Source organism: Trachypithecus francoisi, unplaced genomic scaffold, assembly GCF_009764315.1.
Source record: "Trachypithecus francoisi isolate TF-2019V2 unplaced genomic scaffold, Tfra_2.0 Lachesis_group13, whole genome shotgun sequence".
Lineage (NCBI taxonomy): Eukaryota > Metazoa > Chordata > Mammalia > Primates > Cercopithecidae > Trachypithecus > Trachypithecus francoisi.
Genome location: NW_022681458.1, coordinates 37,830,793 through 37,858,560, shown reverse-complemented (window position 1 = coordinate 37,858,560; position 27,768 = coordinate 37,830,793). Strand labels below are relative to the sequence as shown.

Here is a 27,768-nt window from a genome sequence, read left to right as displayed (position 1 = left end):
AGATTGGGAAATTCCCAAACATTCCTTCTACATTTCAAAGAAACAAAGTTCATCAAGGTTAACCAAGTCTACAGGATTATGAAAAAGGAAGAGAATGTTTAATTTCACTTTCAACCCACTGAAATTATGAGTGCAGAAGACTCCAAATCAGACAGGGACTTTGACAAAGCTTCAGTGTCTAGAGGTGAGGTGAATTACTGGGCTGGGTACACCAAGCCTACGGCACAGCACCTGGGACAAGAATCTACAGTCACACCTGTCACAGGTGAGTACAGCCCTGTAGGCCCCACTCTCTACCAAACTGCAGGGCTGCAGCACGTGCCTCCAGGGGACATGTAGATGTCAACAGTATAATCACATTTAGTTTTCACAACCCACTGTACTTTTCAGTTGAGGCTTGGATCAGAGGTGACTAACTTAACCTTGGCTACAAAATCCTGGTGTTAGGAATACGTTTAAGAAATTCTAACACCACTGAGGCTCAACTACCAGGTCCTTGGAGAGAAAAGCCCTAAATCACACTTGTTCTGAATGTAATGACTTAGGATTACCACATCTCTTTTCAACTGTTATGAAAACCAAAAAACTAATGGCTATAATTTGCCTGGAAAAAAAATTTTAATTCATGTTCAGTTATAAGAAAGAAAAAGGCCAGGCGCGGTGGCTCACGCCTGTAATCCCAGCACTTTGGGAGGCCAAGGCAGGTGGATCACGGGGTCAGGAGTTCGAGACCAGCCTGACCAACATGGTGAAACCCTGTCTCTATTAAAAATACAAAAATTAGTCGGACGTGGTGGCGCATGCCTGTAATCCCAGCTACTCAGGAGGCTGAGGCAGGAGAATCGCTTGAACCCAGGAGGCAGAGATTGCAGTGAGCCAAGATTGTGCCACTGCACTCCAGCCTGGGTGACAGAGTGAGACTTCGTCTCCAAAAAAAACAAAGAAAAAAAGCTTTAAAAGAATTTAGTTTTCCAAAATTCCCCAATCATATTCATTGGTTGTGATAATCTCAATATCAATAAGCTCAATAAAACAAGCAATTTAAAGAAGTTTTCAATGCATCAAGAACAGATGGCCACCAACAGAAGTTATATGTATCTGCATTGTTAAAGATCAATCACTTTGGTCTACAATGAGGGAAAAAAAGTAAATCCATTAATTCTATTCTTTGTTTTTCAGAGCTCAGCTCCTATAACATTTAATACCAAAACCAATTTTCTTGTTGAAGGTTATAGTCAGTTTTAAACAATACACCCTCAACAATAAGAGGTCAGCAAAATCATACCTAACAGTCTTCCCTCCTGATAATACAGGCCCTCTCTTGGAATATGCTCTTTGTCCATGGGAAATTACATTATAATAAACCATAATAGTGATCTTGAAAAAGCAAAGGAGGGCAGACAGAGAAGTATGTATTCTTCTATAAAAGGAGGAAGGAGGATTTTACCTCATTCATTCAACAGATACTTATTGAGAACTATTTGCCAGGTGCTTCAAGTAGGTTTAGTCATGAGCAAAACAGAAGCTATAGTTTGTGCAGAAGATAAAATAGGCCAACTGAAAAGAGCTTTGTTAGTGTTGCCAGTGAGGGCTTAAGAGACTGTTCTGCTTCATGGAGGCACTGCCTGCAGGGCAAGGTTCAGAGACCTCTGCAAGCTGCTTTAGGTGGCTGGTAGCTGTATCACTACCCCCTCCCTTAATGGTGATTTGCAAACTTGACTGCATGGTTTTCAACTGTAGCAGAAGCCTGAGTGCATGTGTGCTTCTATGCGTTCTGCACAAAAATAGGGTTTACTATTATTTTTTTTTTAAATCAAAACAACATCTGGGAAAATCAGAGAGAAATTATCCTCCACCCTGTTCTCCTCATCTCTCTAACCTGGGAATACAGATAATAACCTGAAGAGTACTATGGTATAACTGTGAGTCTTTTTAAGTCAAGTATCAGATTATTTGCTAGTTTAAAATTCCTTTTAGAACCTCAAAAAAAATTTTCATCCTCTCACATAATAAAGGTATTCATTACTTTCCTTATATCATCCAGGCTCTGTACAAGTACCTCTGCAGATTGTTCTGCTAATACATTATTTCATTAAAAGTGGCATTTATTGCACCCTTGCTATGTACTAGACACTATGTAAAATATTTCACATACTTCATATTTTTCACTAAATACTCACAAAACCCCTCTGAGTTACGTATTATCTCCATGTTTTAAGAAGAAAGCAAGGCACACAGTAAGGTTAAAACAGCACTCAAAATTGCTTCCGATTAAGTGAAAAGTAGTACTAGAATTTGAACCTATGCAATCTCATCCCAGAGTGCATGCTTTTAACTACTATTTCATACTACTGCCTTATTAAAATGTGCCCCCTTTGAATCTGCTACCTCTGCTCCTTTTTTCCCCACACAGTATTATGCTGTCATTTTAAAAATTACACCAGGGTTAAGAGGAAGTCTGGAGGAGACATTCATTGCTAAAAACCAGAAGTTCGGGCTGGGCGCGGTGGCTCAAGCCTGTGATCCCAGCACTTTGGGAGGCCAAGACGGGCGGATCACGAGGTCAGGAGATCGAGACCATCCTGGCTAACACGGCAAAACCCCGTCTCTACTAAAAAATACAAAAAACTAGCCAGACGAGGCGGCGGGCACCTGTAGTCCCAGCTACTCAGGAGGCTGAGGCAGGAAAATGGCGTGAACCCGGGAGGCGGAGCTTGCAGTGAGCTGAGATCCGGCCACTGCACTCCAGCCTGGGTGACAGAGCGAGACTCCGTCTCAAAAAAAAACCACACACACACACCAGAAGTTCAACATTTAGATTCTTAAAAGAGTCCAGAGAACATATAATGAAACTGCTCCCAAAACAGATGAATACCTATTAAGAAAGTACGGTCAACATTTCATTTTTAAAATGACGCTGATGGGTTGGGTGCAGGCCCCTATGGCTGTCTCCTCCTCCCCACTTCTTTCCTGGCAGAGCCTTACCTCTTACCTATATCCCACAGGGTGTGAATTCTGACTGGTGTAAGCCAACCACAGTAGTTTTATTCCCTTGTCAGTGATTGGCTTGTCAGCAGAAAATGTACTCTGGGCTAGTAACTCTCAAAAGGGGGGTGGTTGAGTAACTTCTGTGAAATAGTTCCTTCCTCTTATAAAAGACAAATACAAGGAGCAATAATCCCTCTTCTGCTGGCTGGATTTTGCTGGGTCTACATGTGATGCATAGAACTGCAGCAGCCATCTTGTGACTGTGAGGTGAGTCAGCCCGAGAATAAGCTGATATGTGGAAGTAGAACAAGAAAAGATGGAAAGAATTTGAGTTCTCACTGACAACGTTGAGCCACTGAAATAACCAACCAGCCTTACTGTTTTCATGTTATGAGATTCCCCCAATAACTTTATTTTGTGTGGATTATATCTACTGATATTGAAGGAGTTAAAAATGTACCACCCTGGCATATTAAGTTAAAAGACACTTGAAAAACAGCAGGTACAGAAGATCACTCTGACCTTCATGCTATTTCTTAAAAGCCTTAGACGATGAAATTACCATGCGAAAGATGCCTTCCCAATACTAGAAAGCGACAATATCTTTCTCCTCAGGGATGAGAAGTTGAAACCAACAGAATTCTGTACAGACCTTGTTAAAATAACTCGTATCTTTAAGGCTTCACGTATAATTTAGTTGCTTCTTCACAAATTATTCTTTGTCCAATCCAGTATACAAGTAATTATGCTTTTCTTCTGTTGATCTCTTATGTCAACTTAATTCGTGTGCCCAGCCAGGACCCTAAGAGGATGGAAGTGAAGTTTTTCCACCCCAGCAATACTTACATTAGAAATTAAAACTAAGAAAAAATTAAACTACAAGAATACACAGGCCAGGCCAGGCACAGTGGCTCACGCCTGTAATCCCAGCACTTCAGCAGACTGAAGTAGGCGGATCACTTGAGGTCCGGAGTTCAAGACCAGCTTGACCAACATGGCAAAACCCCATCTCTCCTAAAAACACAAAAATTAACTGGGTGTAGTGGCATGTGGCTGTAGTCCCAGCTACTCGGGGAGCTGAGCATGAGAATTGCTTGAACCTGGGAGGCACAGGTTGCAGTGAGCCGAGATCATGTCAGCCAGGGAGACAGAGTGAGACTGTCTCAAAAATAAATAAATAAAAAAGAATAGACAAACACACATTACACTAGCATGAAGATACCATCACATGTCATATAACCTTTTAGAAAACTCTACTATACATATGTGAGAGAATGAAAGTTCAAGAGGCAAATAACATCTTAGCATTATTAAATAATTTTGACATCATGGTCTTAGGGACTGACTCTTAGGAGACTGTAGACATCATTTTGAAAACTGCTGAATTAAGCTACTTTGCACTGACTTTTAAAAAAGTATTTGCACCTAAAGGTACCTAAAATGATTCAGTGGTGTCCCCCCAAAACACAACTATTTAATAAAAGGTTGCCATTATGGCCGGGAGCAGTGGCTCTGCCTGTAACCCAACCACTCTGGGAAGCCTAGGCAGGCGGATCACTTGAGGCCAGGAGTCTGTGATTAGCCTAGGCAACACGGCTAAACCCTGTCTCTACAAAAAAACACAAAAATTAGCTGGGTGTGGTGGCATGCGCCTGCAGTCCCAGCTACTTGGGAGACTGAGCTGGGAAGATCACTGGAGCCTGAAAAGTCAAGGCTACAGTGAGCTGTGATTGTGCCACTCCACTCCAGCCTGGGTGACAGAGCAAGACTCTGTCTCAAAAAAAAAAAAAAAAAAGGTTGCCATTACAATGTACTGAACTTTATCAAAGCAATCAAAACTCCAAAATCCTAAAAATCCTAAAACTCCTAAACTAATGGCCGTCACCAAACTAAAGTGACAATTCTGAGAAAAGTGAAACTAAACACGGTATCAACATGTAGACCTAAGTAGTTACCAAGGAATTACAAAGATGGAGCCAAAGAAAAAAAAAATACTTATCTCCATAATTTTCTTGAATTTTTGTATGTCGTTTTTATCAGTGTTCTAATAGATCACTGTAAATTTGCTTAAAATGTCAGTTCTTCTCAAAAGTACAGATATAATCATTGTAAGAAGTACAAAAGCTTGAATAAAGAAGAAAAAAAAACTTCCTAAAAACAGCTCAGGTCACAATACATGCATGGGCTATCATGACTATAGTTGAGGGAAAAAAAGACACAAAAATTATTTCTGGACCAGTTGACAGCCAGTCTGATTTGAACTTGGACACAGTGCCCTCTGATGGTTTGCTGAGTAAGTACAGGAAAAGAACTAAAGCACATTTATGACCTACATTTGGCTATGTTTTAAGTTTTCCTAAAATAAGCCTAGTGTTAAATGATAATCTCAAATTTATAATCAAATACATTTTATAGCTCACAACTCAAAACTTACAATCTAATATTCACTCCTTACCTAGAGATAACTGGCTCAGGGTCTGCTATGATATAGCACGTGCTTCTTTTCCTTACCACACTTCACCATTCCTTTTTAAACTTTGAGAATAAAGCAAAAACAGTATAATTGATGGTATCTCAACAATTCTAAAATGTCCAATAACCTGCTCTATGTCTAACATCAATTAAAATTCCTAAAAAGAGATACGTATTTACCTTCAGCACTAGACAATAGTCTGTAGGTGCTTTGTATTTGTTCCGATAGTCCTGGCCATAATAAACGTTGACATGATCCAGCTGGAGAAAGCAAACCAGATCCCGAGAGACCTAAGATAAAAATACCAAAAAGATAAAATTAATAATGCACAAACAAGCAAATATACCTGGTTAACAGTTTCTAGGTGAGAATCAAAACTGCTTTTGCTAATACTAAATAGAAATTATTGCTATTTTACACAAGACAATGAGATGCTCCATTAATGGGATGCTCCATTAATGTTTCTCCATTAATGTTTCTAAGTTCTTACTTCTCTGGTCACTAGGCTCAACTAGTGACCAGAGAAGTAAGAACTTTCAGGTTTCTTCTTCTTTATAATAGATTAATAAACAAAACAATATTCTATGTCTTCCATGAATTCAAACAAATCATAGCCTGGGTTCACCTTGTCAGCATACTCAATACAAATTAAAAGCAATTAGCATAATGAGGAAGTTCAAATTCCAACAGAAGGGACACACCTTTGCTTTTCCTTTGGGGACATAGTAGATACCAGATGCTCGCAACAGAAAATAACGCTTTTTCCAGGACTTCTTGCCATCATCCTTCAACCAAAGGACTCCTTCAATTTCTGGTACAGTTACAGAACTTCCACAAAAACATTCCTAAAATAACAAGATTATTTGTTAAGACTTATGATCGTTGGATTCTCAGAACAAAGTTGTGTTTACTCCTGTGAAATGCATGACAGTTAGTTATTAAACCCAAATGGTTTTATATTAAAACCAAGCTGCTAATTTAACCTCAATTAGAACTTTCCGGCCAGGTGCGGTGGCTCATGCCTGTAATCCCAGCACTTTGGGAAGCCGAAGCAGGCGGATCACTTGAAGTCAGGAGTTCGAGACCAGCCTGGCCAACATAGTGAAACCACGTCTCTACTAAAAAATAAATAAATAAATAAATAATAAGCCGGGAATGGTGGCGCGAGCCTGTAGTCCCAGTTATGTGGGCAGCTGAGGCACGAAAATTGCTTGAACCTGGGAGGCAGAAGTTGCAGTGAGCTGAGATCGCATCACTGCACTCCAGCCTGGGCAACAGAGCAAGACTGTCTCAAAACAAAAACAAAAACAAAAAACCACTTTCTATTCTAAAGACAACACGAGTTTGGAACTACTATGGCAATCCTAAAATGTTTAATAAATAAAAATGCCAGTCATAAATGTGATACTGAATTTTTACCTACAAACTTTTACTTAAAACACGTTAGTGTTTCGGAGAAAAACTAAGTTGACACATTAACTGAGTTGCATATAACAGTAGCTAATGTAAACAGCATAGTTACACTAAATTTAATAAAACTGTCAGGGCAAACCAAGCATTAGACTTTATTTTTTCTCCACATTTAGATTAGCTGTCAAACTAAACAGGAATATATTTTAAAAGAATGCAACGTGCTAAGTGTATGGTTAAACTAAGAATTTAAAAACTATCCATTTATGTGACTCTAAAACAAAGAGGGCATTTATTTAAAAAATACTTAATACTAGGTTGAAAGAACTATAACCACTCAAAATTCTAAGTTCTAAACACTATGCTTTGATAAAAATATAATATTAAAGAAATCAATCATGTAATTGTGAAAGAAAAGAGAAATCCTCAGAGAACACTAATACAGGACATTTGGGCCTAAATTAATTTCTCCTCAAAGTACAGAAAAATTAGGAATTATAAGGTGGATTTTTACTTAACTGTAGCTTGTGTATCACTATGAAAACTGAATGATCTTCACTTCCTAATTGCCTTGCTGGTAAGTAAAGGTTTATTCAGGTTTTCAAGTATACTAACTTATTTGATTTTAGTTATTTAAAATCAGCCAAAAATTCAATTACGTTTTTCCAAGAAAAATGACCATGATTTTAAAAATTATTTGAATTATTTAAGGATAAAGCTGGAAATATTTTGTGAACAGCTAATTATATTCAAATTTCTGAGTAAGCAGATAAAAACAGCAAAACCACATCCTTCACTGACCAGCCATCTCTCCCACTTGGCAGCCCCTAAAAGCTCATTACTCTTAGACCACTAGAATATGGCTTGGCAAAATAATAGTTTTTAAAGGGGTCTTCAGTGGCCTAACACGTTCAACACAGTTGAACTCTCTCCCTCATACTATCAAAGAATACACAGTCTTCTTTAGTTAAAATTGTAACTACAAATATAGAACCCTGACATACTTGACTTCAAAAAGGATTTTTATTTTATTTTATTTTTTATTTTAGACAGAGTCTCACTCTGTTGCCAGGCTGGAATGCAATGGGACGATCTCGGCTCACTGCAACCTCTGCATCGCGGGTTCAAGCAATTCTCTGCCTCAGCCTCCCGAGTAGCTGGGATTACAGGCGCCTACCACCATGCCCGGCTAATTTTTGTATTTTTTAGTAGACAGGGTTTCACCATCTTGACTAGGCTGGTCTTGAACTCCTGACCTCGTGATTCACCCGCCTCGGCCTCCTGAAGTGTTGGGATTACAGGTCTGAGCCACAGCACCTGGCCTCATATTTTAATTTTTAAATGTACAAGAAAATGGGGGGTGTCATACCTCCAGCAGGACTTCTTTGTTTCTATCTGCCATCTCAGCTGTTTCCTTTTTCCCCAAAAGATAATTCTGAAAAAACAAATACATGGAAGGGATAGGTGGGGGAGAAAAAAAGAAGGTTAAAGCATAAATCCATTCTGTTATTCCCTTGGCACAGGTGTATGTTTTCTTCTAGAGAAACAGCAACTCTAATTTCTGTTGATATAAAGTAGAATAAACTTTGAAAAGTTACCTGTATATGGGCATCATCACTAAAATGCTTAACACCAGTCTCCTCCTTGCCTGGCCACTTGTCATAAACTGTCCTCACGCAGACTGTGAGGTGATACTACATTCAATAGCTGGCAAATATGTTTTGGGATATCTAATGAAAGCTACAGTTAAAGGATCTGAAAGGTTTAGAAATATACTGATCTAGGTGCAGAAAATTTATGTTCTGGCTTTTCAAGAAGAAATCCCAAATTCTCTGGGACTCATTTATTAATAATCTCATTTACTTGACTCAACCAAAAATCTGAACTCTGGCTAGGCGCGATGGTTCACACCTGTAATCCCAGCACTTTGGGAGGCCAAGGCGGGTGGATCACGAGGTCAGAAGTTCGAGACCAGCCTGACCAACATGGTGAAACCCCGTCTCTACTAAAAACACAAAATTAGCCGGATGTGGCGGCATGCACCTGTAGTCCCAGCTACTCAGGAGGCTGAGGCAGGAGAATTGCTTGCAGGCGGAGGTTGCAGTGAGCCAAGATCACACCACTGACTCCAGCCTGGGTGATAATGCGCAACTCCGTCTCAAAAAAACAAACAAAAACAAAAAGCAAACAAACAAAAAAACTGAATTCTACTCATTAGTACACAGTCATCCCTTGTTGTCCATAGGAGATTGATTCTAGGACCTCCTCTGTATACCAAAATCTGCTGATGCTTAAGTCTCTTATCAAAATGGGGTCACATCTACATATAACCTATGCACATTCTCCCTTGTACTAGAAATAATCTCTAGAGTACTTATAATAACTAATACAATGCCTAAGTATCACTTAATTTGCATGAATTCAATGCAGTACTCAACACGTGGCTTATTCAAGTTTTGTTTTTTGGAACCTGGAATTATTTTTCTGAATATTTTAGATCTGTAGTTGGGCAAATCCACAGATGCAGAACCCATGGATATAGAGGGCTGACTGTAATTATTATTATTATTTTTTTTTTTTGAGACGGAGTCTCGCTCTGTCACCCAGGCTGGAGTGCAGTGGCACTATGTCGGCTCACTGCAAGCTCCGCCTCCCAGGTTCAGGCCATTTTCCTGCCTCAGCCTCCCGAGTAGCTGGGACTATAGGCGTCTGCCACCATGCCCAGCTCATTTTTTGTATTTTTAGTAGAGACGGGGTTTCACCGTGTTAGCCAGGATGGTCTGGATCTCCTGACCTCATGATCTGCCTGCCTCGGCCTCCCAAAGTGCTGGGATTACAGGCGCAAGTCACTGCGCCCAGCCTGTAATTATTTTTCATAACTGCCTACAAAAAGATCTGTTGATACCCCCAAATATGTATTTTTCACTAAAACATCCGGAAAAGACATGTCATGATTAAGCCATCTGAAGCATAACTACGCAATACCTTTAACACTGCTGCTATTTTTCCTCATTACTACTTTTTACTGTGGAGTTGTTTTCCCTCACCTACTGAATTTTGTAAAATGTCTAGGTATCGGGAAGTATTAACTCAAACATTATTTTGGAATAAGGAAAGATGTCAAATAAATCTAACTATGTTTATTACAATGTAGAGCCATTTGTAATCAAGGTTACTAGGATGTTTAAAAAGAAGTGTCAACTGGATAAATGGCTGGAGTAGAGAAGTACTTTTGTTTGATGAGATGACAAACTCACCAAATAAACAGCTGGGTTCAACACAGCTCTGGATGACAGAGCCAAAAGACCTGGTAATTCACTAGAGCTATACTTCTGCTTCTGAAAGGGCTCACCCCATCTGGTTCTGGAGGACTGGGAACCTCTTTGGGGCCTAACACGTGGGCACCAGCTGACTTTCCGCAGCAGCAGCAGCAGATGATGATGCTCCTATAGGATTTTGCAGGTATATCGCTCCAACCAGGTGTTTACCAGTCTTTTAACGCTATTAACTTAGCAGTAATCAAATAAAATAGGAGACATATTTAAAAATCCTGACCTCTGTAAGCTGTTTGCTCTTACCTGTGGGTTTTTGAAAAGTGCATATTTTTCTATACGCTCCATAAATATAAGCTTGTTTTGGCTATCTCTTGTCCAATTAAGAAGATTTTCAACCAAGTTTTCATGGTCTTCAAAGATTCTCTCTGTCCCAAAATAAAATATCCATATTTTGTTAGTATTCATTAGAGCTGCATGAAAAACATGAAACTTTGCGAAGTAGTTAACCTCAGAACCAAGTAGTCTTAACTGACATTTTAGCAACTAAAAATTATCTGGTCTTCCCTAATTTTTCAAACAAAGAAATATGCCTTAATTATGGTAAGTGACATATCTAAGATCACACAGCTGATATATGGAAGAACTAGGACTAGAATCTAGGCTTTCTGATTTGCAGTACACCATTCTTCAGTCTTAAACATTTTCCCGTCCCACCCTTAAAAATAAAACATGAGTTACATCTTACAAGTTTCAATATCAAGTATTTCCAATTGTACTTAGTTCTTGGCATTTAAAACATTTCCAAGATGATTTCTTCTTTGATCCATGACTGTTGTTTAATCTTAAATGTAGATGTATTTTCTAATTTCCAAATTAGAAATGAAAGAACGTGTCCTGTATACTGAACATATGTTAAAGAACATGTTCTAGATATGGATTCTTTGAAATTTGTTAATGTGCTTTATGTTTCCCCTGAGTCAAATGCTGGTTTAAAGACTTCAGTACAAATTCAAGTTAACATAATAATCTTTAGTAAATGCATCAGTCTATCCAGTTCTTATTTGAAGAAAAAAACTATTTTGTTACCTTTTTAAAAAACTTTGTTTTAGCCATTATAAAATCTGAAGTGAACTAGAAATGATCTTGTATTCAAAGAACTCTTAAAATACTTCAGAAAAAAATAATGTAAAGAAGCCAAATCATGAAAGGTAATTTTATCGAAAAAATATATAAAGATGTGGCCAGGTGTGGTGGTTCAAGCCTGCAATCCCAGCACTTTGGGAGGCCAAGGTGGGCGGATCACAAGGTCTGGAGATCAAGACCATTCTGGCCAACAGGTGAAACCCCATCTCTACTAAAAATACAAAAAATTAGCCAGGTGTGGTGGCGCACGCCTGTAGTCCCAGCTACTTGGGAGGCTGAGGCAGAATAATTGCTTATACTCAGGAGGCAGAGGCTGCAGTGAGCTGAGATTGCACCATTGCACTTCAGTCTGGGCAACAGAGTGAGACTCTGTCCCCCCAAAAATAAAAATAAAATAAAAACATATATCTATAAAGGTAACTCGAAATGTTTTATCAACATGAAAACTGATGAAGTTACACAAAAATTAGAAAGCAATTAAAGCAATGATATTACTAACCCATTTGTAATTCAGAAACAGTTTCTACCAGTGACCAATCTAAACTATAACCGCAGTGGGATTTGTCCATTAGGTTATCCAGTACTTGTCTTACTGTTTGTCTCTCATCCACCATCATTGTTTTAGAACTGTCATCAGACATGTGGACTCTAATCACCAGCTATAACAGGTAAAAAGAAAAGTAAATGAACACTAAAAAATGGCATTCTAGAAAAGGCATTCATCCGATATCAAATAAAATTTAGATTAATGTATTTGTATATAAATTAAAACACAAATAATGACTTCATTATGCAAAAATATAGGCTAAAAATCAGACATCAAATACCCTGTTTAAGTAAATTTAAAGCACTTTAAAAATATTAACAACAGATAAGGTTATAATGTTATGATTACTCCTTTAGGAGAATTCAGAACCAGAAAATTACTCCTTTTATAATGCATTTTACCCACAAAAAATACTACATGTGAAAAATATATTACTAGGAAGAAATGCCTCTGTATCTCTCCACATCTCAGAGGTACATTACATAAACAAGGCAATTCTCTACAAATCCATAAAACTGATAAAAAATCCCAAACCAGGAAGAGGCCCACATATCACCTTTTTCACTTGTGCTTCTTTAATTTTCTCTAGGGCAACTCTGATCTTCTCAGCTTTCAATTTTGCTGCCTGCTCTTCCTGTAAACACAAAGCATTTCAGATAAACAATGCTAAGATGATGAAATATTTGAGAAATATTTTTTATCCTTAAGGATGTTCTTAGCAATGAATTTCATTAAGAATATAACTTCACACACATAGAGCACATTTTAAAAATAACTGTTCACAAAGAGCAGACATATTGTAAAGAAACATTTTATAGATGCAGACTTGAAGATGTCATACAATAGGCATTTCTACATTCAATATTCTAGAGGAAAAAAAGAACTCTGTGATGTAGTAAATTACCAAATTTGATTTTGTCAATGTGAAGCAGATGAATTTCAGGTTCTGGGATAGGAGTAAAATGAACACATAGTGGCCATCTTTGGGTCTAACAATTTGTTTTACCTGCACAACCCCTCAACTCTGAATTTACACTTCCTCCAAAGTAATGGCATACTCTTGCATACTAATGTTCTGTTCTGTTACAGTGAAAGTGTCACTGTCACAAAAACATCTCCAGCAAAAAACAATTTCTGCCTATTTACAACCATATAAAAACCCTTTAAAAAATAAAAAAATGTAGGTACAATCTCATTAATACACCAATACAAATATAAGAAGCTGTCTTACTGCCTAAGTTTCACTCTGCTTTGGAAAATCATACAATGTAATCAATGTCTTATGTCAGTAAATTCAAAATTTGTTTCTATTAATTCACTGACAATATTTTTAAATGCTAAATATGATTTTCCAAATAACTTAAAATTTCTAGTAACTTCTACCTCAGAAAACTTAGATTAAAAAGAGTAATAAAAATTATAACAACTAAAAATATACTTAAACCATTTGTCTATTTTTTTCTGAATTAGCACATAGTACTCTACTAGTGGTATTTAACTTGTAATTTCCAGCAATAGACCATAATATGCTGTGGCATTAATCTCCAATTTAAAAAAACTTGCATAAGTAAATTTTTGTTTATAAAGGATTATTTTCTATTTCTAGGCTTTTGATTACTCTAGAAAATACCTAAGAAAAATAAAAACTTCTTGGCTGGGCGCACTGGCTCATGTCTATAATCCCGGCACTTTGGGAGGCTGCGGCGGGAGGATCACTTGAGGTCAGGAGTTGGGAGACCAGCCTGGCCAACTTGGTGAAACCCCATCTCTAATTAAAATACAAAAATTAGCTGCGCTTGGTGGCGTGTGCCTGTAATCCCAGCTACTTGGGAGGCTGAGGCAGGAGAATGCTCGAGCCCGGGAGACAGAGGCTGCAGTGAGCTGAGATTGTGCCACTGCACTCCAGCCTGGGCAACAGAGCGAGACGCCATCTCAAAAAAAAAAAAAAAAAAAAAGAAAGAAAAATGGAAACTTCCACCTTAAATATTCCTTTATTTAAGTCTAAGAAAAAAACCTAATCATATCAGCCAAACTTTATCCTCTTTGCATTGTGGTGAAAACCACAATCCATATGTTATTCATTAAAAAGCTAAAGCTTCCAGGGCAAAAAACAAAAAGAGAAACTCAATTCAGTTCACAGATTTATTCTATCTGCCTAAATCCTGTTGGCTTTCTTATTTATGAACTGCTTTTCTTTCTATTTTATACTAGGCTGTCTCCCATCATTTCAAGTTTAGTATTTACTATTTTGTGGAACAGAGAAGAAAACAGTGGTTAGGGAAGGCAGTGGGCTTGGCTGCTAGAAATCTGATCCCTTCCAACGAAAGGAGCCAATGAATTAACATAATAACCAGGGTCTGGAAATACTATCTGTAAACTCAATTAGGCAGAAAACAAAGAATTTTATTTTTTAAATGGAGAGGGCTAAGACAAGACTCAATTCTTATACTATTATATATTCCTCTGACTAAAAGATTAAATCATCCTATTTTTAAAAAATCCTTTATGCAAATAAACAAATAGCAGAATTATGAAACATGTTGATTACATTTTCAGACACAAATTTTTCTTTTTAAAACAAGCTTTGAAATGAGAAAACTAAATTACTGTCATTAAAACTCTCAGTTTTTAGAATTATGAGTCTTAGAGAAACAAATTGTTAGGTAAATTACCAAAACTTATATGCGTTTTTGATGAACAGAGCACTACTTTATAAAGGAATCTGCAATACTTCCATTTTCCAGCAGTTTTTATGAAATTAGTTACTTGACACATTTAGGGAAAGAGAAAGAAGAAGGCAGAAGTTTCATGAATATTTTCTCAATGGGATAATTATCTTATATTCCTCATGGCTCATTTGCTGCATCCTTATATTGGCATGAATTGCAAAGAAAGTTTACTGAAGTATATTTGCAAGTTTCACTTCATACCCCTGAAAAGTAAATTTAAAGTTTGAAGAGGAAAAACTGATACGTGGAATCAATATTTTGTATATTTGAAATACAAACATGAACAACTTTTTTTTTTTTTTCTTTGAGATGATGGAGTCTAGCTCTGTTGCCCAGGCTAGAGTGCAGTGGGACGACCTTGGCTCACTGCAACCTCCACCTCCTGGGTTCGAGAGAGTCTCCTGCCTCAGCCTCCTGAGTAGCTAGGATTACAGGTGCCCGCCACAATGCCTGGCTAATTTTGTATTTTTAGTAGAGACAGGGTTTTGCCATGTTGGTGAGACTGGTTTCAAACTCCTAACCATAGGTGATCTACCTGCCTTGACCTCTGAAAGTGTTGGGATTACAGGCGTGAGCCATTGCACCCAGCCAAGCATTAACTTCTAAAAGGTCAAATTCTTTATAGTATTATATAATCTATAAATTTAACATTTTAAAAGTTTAGAAGATGCCCTCAAAGCTGAACATATTTCTGAGAAAAAAAGGAATATTCAAGAGATTTAAGACAAGGCATAAACTGGGAGAAAAAAGCCTTGCAAAAGATGCATCTGATAAAGAACTGTTATATAAAAAAAAAGGAGAGAGCTCTTAAAATTCTTTAAAATAAAAATGAACATGATTTTAAAAATAGGCAAAAGACCTGAAAAGATACCTCACTGAAGTGACAGCTAGTAAATAAACATATAAAAAGATGCTCAACATTATTTGTCATTAGGGAATTACAAGTAAAATGAGATACCCCTACACACCTATCAGAATGGCCAAAATCCAAAACACTGACAACACTAAATACTGGCAAGGATGTGGAACAATAGGAACTCTCATTCATTGCTAATGAGAATGTAAAATGGTACAGCCACTTTAGAAGACACTTTTGGCAGTTTTTTACAAAACTAAATGTACTCTTACCATACAATTCAATCCAGCAATTGTGCTCCTTGATATTTACCCAAATGAGTTGAAAATTGATGCCTACAAAGACATGCACATGGACGTTTATAGCAACCTTATTCATGAGTGCCAAAACTTGGAAGCAACAAAGACGTCACCCAGTAAGTAACAGATAAACTATGGTGCATCCTGACAATGGAATATTATTCAGCACTAAAATGAAATGAGCTCTCAAGTCATGAAAAGGCATGAAGGAACATTAAGTGTGTAATACTAAGTGAAAGAAGCCAATCTCAGAAACCTACTTAGTGTACAAATCTAACTACATGACACTGGAAAAGCCAAAACCATAAAGACAATAAAAAGATCAGTGGTTGCCACGGGTTAAAGAGGAAGGAGGAATGAATAGGCAGAGCACAGAGGATTTAACGGCTGTGAAACTATTCTGTATGATAATACAATGGTGGATACATGTTATCACATATATTTGCCAATATACATAGAATGTACAACACCGGCCAGGCATGGTGGCTCATGCCTGTAATCCCATCACGTTGAGAGGCCGAGCAGGTAGATAAGGAGTTGAAGACCAGCCTGGCCAACGTGGTGAAACCCTGTCTCTACTAAAAATACCAAAATTAGCCAGGTGCAGTGGTGGGCACTTGTAAACATAGCTACTCAGGAGGCTGAGAAAGGGAGAATTGCTTGAAACTGGAAGACGGAGGTTGCGGTAAACAGATCACACCACTGCACTCCAGCCTGGGCGACACAGCAAGACTCCATCCCCCTTCCCCCCCACCAAAAAAAGGTCACACAAACGGACATAGGGATTAAACAAAGAAGAGACCTGTGTAATCAACTAACATACATTAAACCAATTAAATTTCCTAACCATCAATAAGAATTTTTATAAAGCAGCTAGATGGAGGCTATTTTAACAAATCCAAATCTAGCCGCTCTTCCATTTGCTCAAAATGCTACTCTTTATGCTTACATAAATTGGTCCAGGTTAAAACTGTATGAAATTAAGAGCTGGTTTAATTTCAACATAGGCATATTTTAGTTTATACTTCTCTCGTTTTATTAAAGGATAATCCTTGCTAGCAGCCTTCTGAAGAAACAGAACTGATCATGATACCTCTTTTAGAGTCTGAATATCATCCCTGGAACAAAACTGGAAATGAAAATGTTTATGTCAAATTGCAAGACTCGTAATATTTTTATGCTTCCTGTGGGTAATAAGCTCTTTCTCAGAGAGCTCTATTTGTGTCTACTATATTTAAGCAAACACCGTATCTTTTAACTGGGGAAAACAGAAATTGTCTTAAGCTCATGGGGTGTTGTATAATACAGGAAAAATAAATAAATGTTTGCTGATACGTTTAGATGACATACTTAGAAGACCTCCAATAGTTTATTTATAAAGGCAACGCAAATCTACATTCAGTGTTTACAGCACAAGTTTAATACAAAAGACAAAGCTTTATTCATCTCATGTTCTGCTGCCAAAGTCAGGTGTTAAGTCTTCTGCCCCATATCCTTTGACTATCCCTTTCTTCACAACTATACTAAACATAAGTAAAAAACATCTCACACATGTAAAAACTTAAATTTCTCTCCGATACCTTCTCTTAAAAGAGCAAGAGACAATCTACTTTCTACTGAAAAATTCCTATGTGGCTATCAATAACCACCAAATGCCAAACCTCCTCAAATTTACATAAAGGACAAAACTATGTGAATATCCTATGATTAAATGAAAGCCAACACTGTGGTTACAAAGTGTTACAACTTTCTCTATGCTGTAAAAATTAGAATACTTACAGAAAGTGCTACTGTTGCTAACTTGTTTCTTCAACTGAGAAGCTTAAGCTTTGTAGGTTCAGAACAAACCCAGTTGAAATTAAGGGGCTAAACAGGGGTTAATAATTCCTTCAGGATCTAGTTGATTTCATAGGACTGCAATACAGTTATGTAAATTAAAATGATTCAAATAGAACTTGGAGTGATATAAACAGTTTAAGGGTCATTAAATAGTTTGTTATATAACACTGCTTAGAATCAAAATATAGTTATAGTAACAACTATAGCTGATCGAACAACGGGAGTCTGAGCTACTACTGTCCTTATATGCAAATGTTTTTCTGTAAATATATGTGACCCTCCATACTGGAGGGTTCTGCATTCCCAACCAAACTCAGATAAAAAATAACAGTATTCTCTGGATGCAAAATTCCCTATACAGGCCAGGTATGGTGGCTCACACGTGTAATCCCAGCACTTTGTGAGGCTGAGGCGGGCAGATCACCTGAGGTCAGGAGTTCACGACCAGCCTAGCCATCACAGCGAAACCTCGTCTCTATAAAAAAAATACAAAAATTAGCTGGGCGTGGTGGCATATGCCTATAAATCCCAGCTACTCGGGAGGCTGAGGCAGGAGAATTGCTTGAACCTGGGAAGTGGAGGTTGCAGTGAGCCAAGATGGCACCACTGCACTCCAGCCTGGGCAACAGAGCAAGACTCTGTCTCAAAATAATAATAAATAATAAAAAATTTTAAAATTTGCTATATAGAGGACGACTTTTCACGTCCAAGGTCTCAGGACCAACTTCAGGACTTGTGTATGTATGTGCAGGTTTTGGTATCAATGTGGGTCCTGGAAGCAATTCCCTGTGTATATACCAAGGAATGACTGTGGTTTATTTTTAAACTTTTTGTTTTTTTGGCAGGCGGATAGGGTCTTACTCTGTCGCCCCGGCTAGAGTGCAGCGGTGTGATCATGGCTCACTGCAGCCTTGACCTCCCAGGCTCAGGTGATTCTCCCACCTCAGCCTCCTGAGTAGCTGGGACTACAGGCATGCACCACCATGCCAGGCTAATTTTTGTATTTTTTGGTAGAGATGGGGTTTCGCTATGTTTGGCAGGCTGGTCTTGAACTCCTGGGCTTGAACTCCACCTGCCTTAGCCTCCCAATGTACTGGGATTACAGGCATGAGCCACTGACCATGTTTATCCAAAACTTGCAAAAAATAACACTGCCTATGGTAGGAACTTTGTTTTGTTCACTGCTGTATCTCCAGGGTCATAAACATTGTCTGGCACATAATAGATACTCAGTAAATATTTGTTGAATGGATAAATGAAGTTATTTATTCTTTTCAATAGTTTCCAGTTACAGTTAGAGAAAAATAAGGCCTTGGTGTGGCTTGAGTAATCTGGCTCCTCCTGCCTACCTCTCCAAACCCAAATCAAGACACTTGCACTTTCATTAATGCAACTAGGGTGACTCTGGCAAAATGGTCTTTTTTCAACTTCTCAAACATGCTAAGCTCTTTCCCTTGACCTATGTACATGGAACACTCCCTTAAGCCCCAGGCTGGCTTCTTTGCATCCTCCAGGCTTTAGCTTAAATGTTACCCTCCTAGAACCCTCTGATCTCATCATCTAAATAAAATGTACCCCAATCTTTTCCCCAGTATGTTCTACTCGTTTCCTTCATAGCACTTAACGTGATTTAGAACTTCTTTACATGCTTGCTTGTCACCATTTATCATCTATCTTCATAAACAGACTGTGAGCTCCTGAGGGTGAGGAATAGGTATACTTTATGCAATGTTCTATCCCAGCACCCAGCAGGTCACGACTCAGTAAGTATTGTTGAATTGGCAATGAAAATGGTAAAATGGTAAACTTAATCTTAGAGCCGTGTATAAAATGGATTGGAAGGGGGACGGGTAATAACAAAGAGCTAAGAGTGAGCCTGTAGTAGAGTGGTGGTAATGGGAATGCAACAAATGGGTGAGCTCAGTAAATCCTGCAGATTAAGACAAGCTTCATTAGAAATTGGAGACATTAAATGAGAAGGAAGGTAGCAAAGATGATCAGAGGGTTCAAACCTGGTAATTAGGAGAATGTCAGCATCCTAAACAGAAGAGATGATGACTGATATAAATTATGGAGCCCAGGGATAATGGAGGTAAGCTAAACACCTGTGGGACTTAAGGTGCTTGTAAGATGTTGGTGGTCTTCCAGGAAATGCCTAACAGCTGTTTGGAAATGTGCTCTTGGGAGACAGATCCATCTAGAACAGAGATCCTAGTTGAAGATACATGTGTGGAGTCTAGGGAAAGAGAGTAAACAGAGAACGAAGAGGGGACAGCTGAGGAAAAGGGAAAAAGAGCCATGACCAGCTTAGACTTCTACACTTCCCTGATCTTTAAATTTCTACCAGCACGCATAGATCTGCTTTAAAAAGAGAAACTCAGGGTAGAGAGCGGGTCCCACTGCTGACTTTGTTAAAGGGTCTTTTCTTTGAGCTGCTTCTTGGGGAGATTTTCATTTTGGTCTACCATCTTCTTTTATAAATGTACAAGGTTAGAAATTAAAGCAAACAAACCTCAGATACAGTAACAACAACTTAGGGACATTACCCATAACTATGTATATTTTTCAGAAATAAGTCTGATATTCTTGAATTTAACATTATTTAAATAAGCTAATGAAATAAAAACATGACTTAAAAAGAGGTAGGAAGCAATTCAGCTTCCCTACTGTATTATTCCCTAGTTAATGATGACAATGGCTAAACTATTTTAACTGGATATAAAATACCAGCCCAGTGAAAATCTGGCTGGACTGATTCAAAACATTCCAAGGGCAGAGAACCAGGCAATTAAAATTACAGCTTCCTCCTCTTCCAATTTGACTAAGTTAATATTAACTAAGATTCTGTTTACATGAGTAAATGTTTTAATTAAATGAGGAGGTAATAATATAAATAAGAACTAGGAAGCAAAGTCTGCTAAAGCAACCCAGAGTATGGACAACCATTAGTAGTAAAAGCAATGCTTTTTAGACTTTAAAATGCAATAGTGTCAAACTAGAAAAAGTGCAACACACTTGGGAAAATTAGGCATTTACAAAAGTTTAAAAACTAGTGAAAATTACTGAATATATTTTATACTCTCAATATTGCCTGACAGTCATTAAGATCAGTAAATAATTACCGTCTGTAAAAGAAAAAGTATCTCTATTAATGACAGATGCTAGAATAAGAAAATAATAATATAAAAGCATGATCAAAAACAGAAATCATATTCTACCTACAAGGCAGTAAATAGTTACATGCATGTGGAAAGAAGTATCACCTTGGTCAGCAAATGAGAAGGTTTTCCTGCAATGTTTCTCAGAAGAAGGGAGGTTTCCCTGTCCAGATAGGAGTGCTTGTTCAGAAAAGAGAAAAACAAAAACAAAAAAAGGCAATAACAGAAGTCAGTGGAGGTTTTATGTGTTTAAAACATAAAGTAGACAAAGCAAGAATGATTCTCTATAATTAATCTCGTATCTTTTCCTTAAGTTGAATGAAATATGTCCACAAAGAAAATGTAAAAAAAGAAAAAGAAAAGGAGCAGGGAGGTAAAGACATCACCGTGCCCACAGGCGTGTCCCAGCTGACTCCTGGGAAATGGATCCCTCCCTCTTTGGGAAATGGGTAGTACATGCAAAGACTGCAGAGCCAGTCTGCCTTCTAGGCCAATGCTCATGAACGCTGTGCACAGCACACAAATAAATGCATGTCAGAGACCAATGACTAAACTTCCTTTTAAAGGAAGGAAGCCTATCAAGACCTATATGGCTTTAAATAGTATATTTTGATTAGAATAAGATGACATCATTTTTAAAAGCTTCTCCAAGTATTTCTGGTCAATTCAATGATAGCTGCACCAAGAGGAAAAATATTCATCAATATTTTGCCTAATGGATACACCTGTTTTCAGTAAAACTTTATTAACCCACTCATTATTATCAGAATAAAAATAGGAGTACACTGCACAGTAAAGAATTTGCAGAGCAAATGAATGACATGAACAAAATATTCAGAAGCATCACACACTTAAATTAATTCAAGTAATTGTTTTCGTGAAAATAATTTGTAAATGACATGCATGGAACCTATCATTCTCCCCTTAATAACTTTTCAGTAACATGTTGTAAGATAATACAATTGTATTTCATTTATCCTTAAATTGTAGTTGTTTTGATATCTACATGTAATTTGGACTGGCCTCTCATGAAAAAATTCCAAATTAGTATTTAACAGTACATAGTTACTAATCACTATTAAAAAAATGTACAATATAGCTGAGTAAAAGTATAGAAAATATTGTGTTATATTTTATAAACGTAAATATAGGTCAAGTTATTCTTGGAAATTCTTTGGAAAGAAACTAATGCAAATACTAGAGCAGCAACCCCTGTAAGAAAGTACATGGTCCCTAGAACTTTGGGAGGCCGAGGCAGGCAGATCTCCTGAGGTCAGGAGTTTATGACCAGCCTGGTCAACATGGTGAAACCCCATCTCTACCAAAAATACAAAAATTAGCCGGGTGTGCTGGCAGGACCCTGTAATCCCAGCCACTCAGGAGGCTGTGGCAGGAGAATCGCTTGAACTTGGGAGGCAGAGGTTGCAGTGAGCTGAAATTGTGCCACTGCACTCCAGCCTGGGCGACAAGTGAAACTCTTGTCTCAAGGGGAAAAAAAAAAGTACATACATGGTCATAGATAAAATATACTACTAAAAACATGTTACAGAAGATAATACAATCTTTGCTTACATCTATACTATGCTAAGCTTGCTATATGGTATTTTATTGCCTGCATTTTTAAAGCTGTGTTTTAATGCAAGGTAAACTTTGTAAGCATACCTGTCCCTCTCACCCATTCCTTATTAAAAAAAGAAACCTAACGTCCAATTTTTTTAATTGGACATATTCATCAAGATTAGCACTAACAAAGTCAAACAATAACAAGAACATAGAAAACTATCCCTAGGTCCTCATTTAACTAGATTGTATCGTCCTCTTAAAGGTAAGACTGATTGGCTTCCCCATAAAGACACTAGGTAAGTAGTAATTTCTGAAAATGCAATTTAGTTTGAGGTTAATGCTCAGCCAAGAAGTGAGGGAATTGGGAAAAACAAAGAACAAAAAGCACAATTTACAAGAGTAGCCATTCTTTGGTTTCTTTAGTTCTCTTATTTTTGTTTTTTTTTTTAGGACAGAGTCTCCCTCTCTCACCCAGACTGGAATGCAGTGATGTAATCTCAGCTCACTGCAACCTCCGTCTCCCAGCTTCAAGCGATTCTCCTGCCTCAGCCTTCTAAGTAGGTAGGATCACAGGCACGGGCCACCACACCCGGCTAATTTTGTATTTTTAGTAGAGACAGAGTTTCTCCATGTTGGCCAGGCTGGTCTTGAACTCCTGACCACAGGTGATCCGCCCGGCTTGGCCTCCCAAAGTGCTGAGATTATAGGTGTGAGCCACTGTGCCCAGCCACATTTCTTTACTTCTTTAATAAACTTGGTTTCACTTAAAAGTAAAAGAGCAACTGTAACTTTCATTGCTCTTATTCCCATTCATTTTTAGCTATTCGAATATAATGGGGAAAAATGTACTGTTACACAATTACTATGTAAAACATATAACATGTATTTTAAGAAATTATTTTCTTGAAAACTTATTGCTACTTATCTAAGTTACTTTTTTAGAAAAATGATCTCCAAGTGAGTAGATTATCTATATTCAGATAATTATATTTCAAATTTAAAAAAATAAAATCTGCCTCAGGCCATCAAAACAAAGTATGATTTGGTAAATGTAATTCCAAACATCAAATTCAAATTTAAGCTCTTAAAGAAAAACCACAAGATTTCATCAGTTCTCAAACTCATGACCTCAAGACTTCAAGTCACCAAAAAAACTGATAATTTGGTAAGTATGAGGCAATGATATTTAACTGTATCTGTTTAATGACACAGAAATAGAAGTCCATTTTGAAATATTAAGATATTTAAATAGCTTAAAATAAAAAGAGGGTAATCATTATGGTTGGTGGTCCCAAAATATGCCACATCCAAAAAATGAGACCACAAACAATAGCTAAACATAATCATAAATTATATCCCACATGGATGGTTACGTAGCTATTCACTATTTAGTTACTAGCAGTGAGGAAGGCCAGATCTCCAGGTTTTATTCAAACTATAGGATATTTGTAACAGAAACAACAAACATATAGAAACCAGAAGCAGCAGACTCCACTGGGCATGGTGGCTTGAACTATAATCCCAGCTACTCAGGAGGCTTAGATAGGAGGACCACTTTTGAGCCCAGAAGCTTAGGGCTGCAGTGAGCTAGGATTATGCCACTGCATTCCAGCCTGGGCAACAGAGCAAGACCCTGTCTCAGAAAATAAAGTATCTTCCTCCAACTGGTACCAGTCATAACATTGATCCTAGAATTCCTTGCTCTTCAGAAAAAAGGGACGGGGTAGGGTGAAACTGGTTACTGGAAGGATGCAAGAGGGATGAGAAGAGTGCTGCACAGCTGAAGGACTAAGGAGAGTAAATTATGTGGTTTTAAAACGACACAATTTCTACCAGGGCCATATTATCAGTGAAACATTTTAAACTGCAGAAATTGTGGTTTTGGGTCAGAAACAAGTTGTGTATTTTTCACCCTTGATTACAGGGGAAAAAATCAGTGCTGTGTCTTTGTGGGTTGCTCTGCTATGGAGATCAGCAGTTACTGTGACTGAGTAAGGCCATTCTGTTTAGAAATATATTTTAAACGTTTAGTTAAAAAAAAAAATTATGGTTTGGGCATGGCATCCAATCAGCCTTCAGTCTTGGTTTATGTTGCGAGGTAACAAAAATGCATACAGCTTCATATAAACAGGGCCTTCTTATATTTTCTTTTATTTACCAACTATAGACACAAAGTCAGGAGCTTATTTTTAATCCATTTTATTGATTTATTTTATTTCTCTCTTTTCCTCTTCATTTATTCAACCATTTTTTAGGCTCCAACTTTTGAGCGTAGAACCATGCCAGCATTAGAGATGCAAAGGTGACCAAGATGGGCATTCCTTGCTTCACAGAATGTAGTCTAATAGGGAGATGCAGACCAACTTGCAACTACAAAACAGTGTGTTAAGTGGTAGGTGAGCAAGGAGACAAGTATCTAACCCCAAATTAGGGGCTTAATAAAGTTAATTCTGAAAAAGCTACAGTCCTGGAGGATGATTAAGAGGCTGCTGGGGTGGCGGTGTGAGGGAGTGTGGCAGAGTAGAAACAGAGGGCAAAGGGATATTTCAGACCAATGGTTCTCAAAAGAGGGTAGTTCTGCCCTCAAGCAGGAATTTCAGAAAATGTTGAGGACATTCTGGGCTGCCACAATGAAGAGGAGAGGGAGAGTTACTGGTATTTATTGGGAAGTCAAAAATGCCAGATGCCTTGCGAGCATGGTACAATGTCAATAACAACAGAAGTCCCACATCCCACGATTGTTAAATATCCTTATACGGAGAGTCGTAGAGATGGGAAATCTTGTTTACAACAATCTGAGCTTAGAATCTAATTTCATTTTACATCTAAAAAGTGTTTTTGCATGATTTTAATATTGAATGAATTTTCCAGGAGTGCTATTACCCTCTAAAATAAATTGAAAGAAGTCTGCACTTTCTTTTGTTCTGAGTTTACAAAGAGCTGCTCATAATGTTGGAAAATAATTTCACCAATGGAAAACTAGCTTAAAATAAGAGTCGCCAGTACCACAACTGGCAGTGTACACTCTGTCACATGTCAGCAAATGATAAGTTAAAAGCTAAATAATATTAAATTAGTGAAAACATGAAATTAACTTTATTAGTAAAAATTATTTTAAAATATTTCATACTACTGTTGTCATATTTAAAATATATAGCACAGAAGGCCAGGAGTGGTGGCTCATGCCTATAATCCCAGCACTCTGGGAGGCTGAGGCAGGTGGATCAGGTGGATCACTTAAGGTCAGGAGTTTGAGACCAGCCTGGCCAACATGGCAAAACTAAAAATACAAAATTAGCCAGGTGTGGTGGCGCACTCCTGTAGTCCCAGCTACTTGGGAGGCTGAGGCAGGAGAATCATTTGAACTCGGGAGGCAGAGATTGCAGTCAGTACCACTGACTACAAAAGATGGCACCACCGTACTATAGCTTTAGCAACAGAGCAAGACTCCACCTTAAAAAAATAAAATATATAGCATGATGAAAAATCTACACTGTAAAATATCAGATATCAAATGATTTTATTACTACCATCTCATCTCACATTATAACACTGAAATTATTTTGTCAATACAATTACAAATAATCTTACCTCATTTGCAAGAATTTTACATGTTCCCATTTTCTCTACTTGTCTATAAACTGTCTCAGCACATTATCCCTACTTCAGTTAAGATTATTTCCCTTTTTCTCATAGTATATACAAATATGTCACACATCTGCTATCATTTATCATAACATGTTTCACTTCCGGGGTCCACTTATATTTCTGTTCTTTTTCCTATACTTCTTAAAAAAAAAAAGCCTTCTGATCTCACTTCTCTTAAACCCAAAGTTCTTGATTATAGGTAGGTGTAAGGTTTGACTACTTCATTATGTCTTTTAATAGTGGCAGCTAAGTATTTACATACTGAAACAGATACATTACTTTATTATAAATTATGTTTTCAATATTTCTCCTTCATAGGTGTTGGGGCATTACATTCATATAAAAAGTAGGTATGTAAGTAGGTTATATTATTTACAAATTTCACTTGAACAGTAAAGATGGTGTTAGAAATCATCACAAAGGTAATTTAACATTTTCTGTTAGCCACACTAATTTTAAAAAGTATAAAAAGAAAACACTGAAATATTCATATATTTTAGTTAACCAAAAATACCCGAAATTTTAACAAGTAATTAATACAAATAAATTTTGTGGTTTTTGTTTTTTGAGTCTTGCTCCATCACTCAGGCTGAAGTACAGTGGTGTGATCTCAGCTCACTGCTGTGATCTTGCCTCACTGCAGCCTCCGCCTCTTGAGTTCAAGCAATTTTTCTGCCTCAGTCTCCTGAAGAGCTGGGATTACAGGCATGTGCCACCACGCCTGGCTAATTTTGTATTCACCATGTTGGCCAGACTGGTCTTGAACTCCTGGCCTCAAGTAATCTGCCTGCCTCGGCCTCCCAAAGTGCTGGGATTACAGGTATGAGCCAACACACTCGGCCATGAGATTTTTTTACATTTTTGTTTCATAGTAAGTCTTTGAAGTCCAGTATGTATTTTATCCTTACAGCACACTACAATTTGGATTAACCACATTTTAAATACTTAATAGGCACATGTGGCTAGTGGCTACCATACAGAACAGTACACCTCTGAAGCATCCAGATTTGCCAATCACTGACCAAAGAATACACTTTATTAAGAAAGAAACTAGGCCTTCAGTTAAGCATCAGTGCAGAATCATTCCATTTGGTATCTCTGCTGTGAAGAACAATTAAATTTGTTAGTATCTTAAGAAATTTACAAAAGCTCTCAGTTTCAGAATAAAGAAGGCATGTTGTTTCAGGTTCTAAAACAAAAATTATCTACATCAATTATGCCACCACCTACATAATCATACCAGGAGTATTATTCAATGGTACCATATCTAAAGTTGCTTATTTGTTTTTGCTAATTTATTAAGTTTGGTTTAATTTTTATTTGAAAAACTGAAGTTATATGAAAAGGTTTCATCATCTGGAGTTCTAACGAATGCTTTCCTCTTCATTAAGTCACGCCATGGCATGTTTATAGAACTTACAGGTGTCAGCTCAGCCTGTTCTTCTGTGAAGTCAATATGACGCTTGGCCTGCTTGCTGGAACATCTCAGAGAAATAGCATGCTGTGAAAATGGAGTAAGGAAGAAAATGATAGGTAAAGGAGGTGAAACGGGCAGCTCTCATTACCATGCAGGAAGAGAAAAAGATCAATGAAGTGAAACAAAACAGTAATGAAACAAAATAGTAATGAAAAGTTGCATGCAATTACCTTTCATTCTCTTATATGCAAAAATTATAAAGGTAAGACCCAGATGATCCTAACCCTTGATAATTTAAGGATAACCTCACTCCACTTCTGGACAGTAGAGTTCTATGAAATAATTGTGCAGAAACATTATGTCCAATACCAATTCATGCTAACAAACCTCAACTGGCCCTTAACCACTGTTTGGCAGTGCTCT

The 27,768-nt window shown here is 37.5% G+C and overlaps 1 protein-coding gene across 5 annotated transcripts in view; it reads right to left on the bottom strand.

Moving 5' to 3' along the window:
- Nucleotides 1–27,768, bottom strand: part of RAPH1 (Ras association (RalGDS/AF-6) and pleckstrin homology domains 1) — a 108,257-nt gene that overhangs the window by 15,991 nt on the left and 64,498 nt on the right. For 3 of the 5 annotated variants that reach the window (XM_033230605.1, XM_033230608.1, XM_033230609.1), the window contains exons 5-12: nt 27,349–27,429; nt 20,823–20,897; nt 12,393–12,470; nt 11,789–11,948; nt 10,450–10,571; nt 8,241–8,306; nt 6,163–6,306; nt 5,641–5,751 (exon numbers count right to left, since the gene is read on the bottom strand). In XM_033230605.1, the coding sequence (XP_033086496.1) occupies nt 5,641–5,751; nt 6,163–6,306; nt 8,241–8,306; nt 10,450–10,571; nt 11,789–11,948; nt 12,393–12,470; nt 20,823–20,897; nt 27,349–27,429 (837 nt within the window). The remainder of the gene's footprint in view (nt 1–5,640; nt 5,752–6,162; nt 6,307–8,240; nt 8,307–10,449; nt 10,572–11,788; nt 11,949–12,392; nt 12,471–20,822; nt 20,898–27,348; nt 27,430–27,768) is intronic. The other 2 variants (XM_033230606.1, XM_033230607.1) reach the window with 2 other exon arrangements.